We start from the raw sequence: 5,480 nt of genomic DNA, 5'->3' as shown, positions 1-5,480 counted from the left end.
AGGTACATCTTTAGATTGATTTGACTCAATCTTTTTTAGATCCTCTTGCTATGGTTCAAGTTGTTGGATCACAAGATATGATTCCTTAGTGACTTCATATTTCTTTGATGATTCTCCTCCAAAGTATCCAAGACCAGTCTTATCATAAAAATTTCTATGTGCCAAAATTTTCTCATCAAGATTTTCACTACTTGAATACAACTTTTCAAGATGTTGTTTAGACTGTGTAAGCTCTCCTTCACAAATTGCGCTGTGACATTTGTATGCACAAGCTCTAATTTCTCATTATTCTTTTCCTTCCCACTCTTCACAAAGCTAGATCTGTCTTTTGTTTTCCATAAACACCACTTTCACAGAAATCCATAAATTAACAAATTTTAGACCTGGTAAAAATTTCTTTGAATGAAGTAATTTCATACATTTCTCACTCATGTTCCCATGTCTTTTGTGTCATAGTGATTTTTTAGAATCTGCATCAATTGTTTGTTCTCCCTTCTCAACTACAACAAGTGTTCTTGAACATTCATTTTTCTCTGAAACAATTAAAGTAGAAGAAATAATATGACCTGTACAAAGATATAAGGTTCCTACTTTCACACCTTTTGCTACTACAAGGGAACCTTTTGAAACCTTCCAATTTTTATCATTAAAAGTAACTATGGAACCCTCAACACCTAGTTGCCCCACTGAAATTAAACTCCTACTCAGCCTTAGAACATGTCTTACCTCTTGCAATAGCCAATGATTCTCATTTTGTAACTTAATATTAATTTTTTCCTTTCCAACAATCTAATAGGGTTCATTATCCTGCAAGTAAACAAGCACAAAATCCCCTTGGACATAATCAAGAAATAACCTCTATAGGGAGTAGCATGAAATGAAACTTTTGAATCTAGAACCCATGAATCATCAACACTTTCTAAAAAAAGAAACAAAGCATCCTCTTCAGATTTATTACTTACCATATTTTCCTCCTTGTTCCATTCTTGTTTGTCTCCTTCATTGTTCTTTCGAGTCCAACTATTTTTCTTCTTATGCCCTAGTTTTCCATAGTACCAACAATATTTTGGTCCTTTGGATTGAGACCTCTTTCCCTTTAACTTTCCTCTTTCAGTTGTACTACCTCTTCTTTGGGCATTCACAACACTTCCTAATGTAGAGCCACCTAAGCTTTTCCTACGAGTTTCCTCATTTAGAATAAAAGAAATGACATCATCAAATTTTGGGGTATTATATCCAGAAACATAAGTACTCACAACCATTACCAAGTCATTCTAGCTTTTAGGCAAAGAACATAAAATCAAGTGAACTATTAATCATATTAAACGCATTTAAATAATTTACAATAAATTGACCTTCTTCCATCTTCATATTAAACAAACACTCCATGAGAACTACCTTGTTTGAAGTAGAGGAATTTTCATATAGTTTTGCTAGGGTTTGCATCAACTCTTTTGCTATCTTAGTTTTTATAATATTAAATTTCACCGATTGTGCCAAGCATAGATGAATACTTCCAAGTGCCTTTCAATCCAGACTTTATCAGTCCTCATCTATCATAGCGGTTAGTTTCTTGGTTTTTCCTTGTAATGGCCACCATAAATCCTTTTGATAAAGATAGTCCTACATTTTCTTCTTCCATAACTGAAAGTTCTACTCATTAAACTTATCAACCTTTAGGTTACTCTTGTTTGCCAACACTCCCACTCAACCATGAGACTCCTAATCAATAGTGAGACCTACCTATAGAAGATAGCTAAAAAAAAATGATGACACCTTGCTCTAATACCACTTTTTAGGATTAACCACAGACATAAATTAAAATTACATACAAATATATTCAATATCAGAAAATAATAAATTACATAGAAGAGAATACAAGATACAAAGATTAATGTTGTTTACCCAATCCCTGGGCTATGCCCACCAACAACAAGTCCAATATTATTATTATCCAGTGATTACAATCCACAATCCATTACAACTCAATACCACTACAAGAAGCTACAATCTCATCATACATAATGAAATCCCTAACCCTAAGAAATTTTATACAAGCTTTTAGCTGCTTACAAAATTAGGGCTAGAATAAGTCATCCAATAGAAAAAAATAACAATCACCACCTTTGCACTAGTCAATTCATTCTAGGACCCCACAAGGGGCACTACACCTTGAACCCATCTTGGGGGTATTGCCCCAAACCACCATAGTAATAATCTGGGGGAAACTGTGCCAAATAAAGGGGAAAAATTAATCTTTGAGTTTGATTAGGCTCCACAACACAAAAGTCACCTAAAAAAATAGTACCATTTTTAAAAATCAAGGGCCAAAAACATTTGAACCAACTTGCTTCAATTTTTCAGGCTATGAACTAGTGGTCTCAACAATCAATTAAAATATGCAAAATGAACAAATCGATTATTATGTTTATAAAATAAGATGGATATCAGATATCCAACCAACATAGTTAATATGGCGAGTGATGACAACAATTCAATCCATCATCTACTCATTGCACTATATAATGTGTTATGATCATATGTTCCTTTTATTTGTGCATTAGACATTTAAATGTTGTTCTCCAATAGCATGTGTAACGAACTTATTACTATGCTTTTTATATTTCATGATCAATGCACGATTTTGTGTGTTGTTGGTCTTCCAAATTAACACAATTAATATAGCTGAAGTTTTTTTCCTTATAAATATTTTAGGAAAAAATTATGTAAATGAATTTAATAACCCATTTAAATAATAATATAGAAATGTAAGTGAGAGGTAAAAAAATAATACCTAAAAGTGAAATAAATCAGTGATAATCTTCATCATAATATAATTATATTCAAATTAATAATTGATAATAAATATTAATTAAAATATTGTTGAATATATAGTAATATATGCATGTGATATTAATATTATTATTATATTTAACTATATGATTTAAATTATTTTTTGATAATAGATAGTTTATTGAATAATTTAAGATTATTTTGTAATCATAAAAATATTATTTGTTTAAATTGATAATTTAATTTTTAAGTCATGTATAGATATAATTAAAAAAAAATCTAACTAAATAATTTAAATTTATTTTAGAATGAGATAATCACAAGTAATTTACTAGCTTCCAAATAGACACATTGACAAACATATGTTCCCTATCACGAAGTTATCCAATTCAAAATTTAATGTTTTCTAATCATACTTCATACGAAGACCAATTCTAGCGAAAGTATTCATTATGATCATCTCCTTTGGGAGGATGATGACAATACTATCCATCTCCATCTTCGCCTCCTTTAGTATACAACACATAGTAAATTGAAGCCTGAAGTTTTTTTTTCCAATTTTGTTAACAAACAATATTTTTGCCTCAACCTCTTATGGCGAGTCATATGCTTCATTTAATTCTCTTATTAGGTGAGTGATAGATTTCCCTTAGTGCTCTTATATAGTGAGTCATAGGGTCATTACAAGCGAAGAAATCCAAGTTACCTTGTTATGTATGCATATACTTACACATAATTTTGACTATAATATATTGAGAAGAGAAAACAAATAGATCCTAAACTATGAACATCAACCAGATCTCCAACCATAGAAGATGATCTCCCAAGTCACTTCCTTACTACTTCTAACTATTAGTTCAAGAAAGGAAGATCTCTTTCTTGTGCAAATATATTGTGCTATACTATAAACTTTTGTAAGTGCTTATGGACTCACCCCTTTTTAGATCACAAGGGTAGGTAGAGACAAGAAGATAAAAGAGAAAATTAATTTAAGTCATAAATATTTATATTGAAAACCAAACGTTTATTCACTAATCAAGCAACAACATTGAAATTTAATGGATTCAAGTAAAGGGTCTAGAGGAATATAAGAAGTTCGAGAAATGTTCCCCACACCATCACTTCTCTATCAAGTTATTTGTCATACAGTTTTCTTTTACTAAATGATCTATCAATTGACATCATATACTTACAAAAGATAGAAAAAATAATAATTAAAAAATGAATTTTCATTCACATATCTTCAGCATACATATTACACACCAATATACAATTGCATTCACAAAATGTTTCACTAGATACCCATCTGTTACTCTCTTTTACCCACTTGCTGCTTCGTTCAAGTTTTCAATCCAGCTATACTCTTGGTTGAACAAACAGACAAACAATGTCATTTCCGTGGATAACAAGGTAGAGAAGAAGGGACAAACGAAAAAGACAAGAGAGCGAGAGAAACTAAGCTCAATTCTCAGATTTTTCGGGTGTCCTGATGCAGCCGGCCACATGAATTGAATATCCCTCTGTTTTAGCAGAAAGCGTGTCCATCTCAAAACAATTCACATGCCAATTCCCTCGCAAGGGAGAGAAATAGAAATAGAATGCTGTGTGGACGATGGATCGGAAGGAGGCGGTGGTGCGCATCGTCGCCATGGACGGTGTGGCTGGTAACACTGTGGATCATCTTCGTCTTCGCCTTCCCACTCTTCCTCTTCAAGTTCGTATTCCGCTTCCAGTCGCCCTTCTTCTACGTGGCCTACGCGTCCATCCTTGTACTCCTCTCATACGTGGCCTTCACCGAAAAGGTCCGCCACGACGACCCCCAGCCGCCAGCGCAGCGCTCGAGAGCGCCCCCTCCTCCGTCCCAGACTATCGACGTGGACATGCCGGTGTTCGACTACGCGCGGTTCAAAGATGAGGTGGAGGACGGGAGCGCCGAGCAGTGCGTCATTTGCCTCTCCCACTACGTCGAAGCGGATCGACCGGTGCTCTCGCTGCCGACGTGTCAGCACCACTTCCACGTGGAGTGCGTGGAGAAGTGGCTGAGGAGCCACGGGAGGTGTCCGATCTGCAGCGCGTGCCCGTTGCCCACCACGGGAGAGGATCCTCCGTTGCCCCAACCGCACGTCGTCCGCGTCTCAGTCGCCGTTGACCCCGCTAACAACACAAGGGGGGATACGGTAATTTAACAATACCACAGAGTCATTCATTGTAACTATCTGCTTTTAAAAAAAATATCTTTGTTATATCCGAGTAACATTTTTTTCTTTGGTATATTCCAGAAATTTAGTATTATGAAAATATTTGTCCGATTTCAATTGTTTCAAGTAGTCGTACATGCGAACCCATTTCTTATGTCTCATGTATCTCATGAGAATGAATGGAACACATAGCACTCATTTGATCTAGATGATGCTCATGAAGGTGAAGAACTGTGACTTTGAGACTTCTGGGAGGTCATCCATCCTACTACTGCTCTAGCTAGAGTGCGCTTTACCACAGTTTCCTCCCTATTTAAGCCCACTCAATTTGCAATCCCATTTGGAAAACCTTCACCAAGTGTTGTGTTCTACATTTTTAGAATCTATACAAGTGTATTCTCTTGTAGTCTATATATTGGTAGATATATCATCGTATTTTAAAGAGATTTGAAAGTTTAATATTCCTTTATTATCATAATTTACTAATGT

General features: G+C 34.7%; 1 protein-coding gene across 1 annotated transcript; it reads left to right on the top strand.

The window, feature by feature from the left end:
- Positions 1-4,113: 4,113 nt before the first annotated feature.
- On the top strand, positions 4,114-5,117 carry LOC149532237 (RING-H2 finger protein ATL5-like). Its single transcript, XM_089810493.1, has one exon. The coding sequence runs from the start codon at positions 4,392-4,394 to the stop codon at positions 4,977-4,979; it is 588 nt and encodes a 195-aa protein (XP_089666619.1). The 5' UTR covers positions 4,114-4,391; the 3' UTR covers positions 4,980-5,117.
- Positions 5,118-5,480: the final 363 nt, after the last annotated feature.

Source organism: Cupressus sempervirens, chromosome 11, assembly GCF_028749045.1.
Source record: "Cupressus sempervirens isolate cs-2001-9-10 chromosome 11, ASM2874904v1, whole genome shotgun sequence".
NCBI lineage: Eukaryota > Viridiplantae > Streptophyta > Pinopsida > Cupressales > Cupressaceae > Cupressus > Cupressus sempervirens.
This window is presented reverse-complemented; position numbering and strand designations above follow the sequence as displayed.

Coding starts and splice junctions, on each gene's coding strand:
- LOC149532237 (XM_089810493.1), top strand. CDS start 4,392: ATGCTGTGTGGACGATGGATCGGAAGGAGGCGGTGGTGCGCATCGTCG.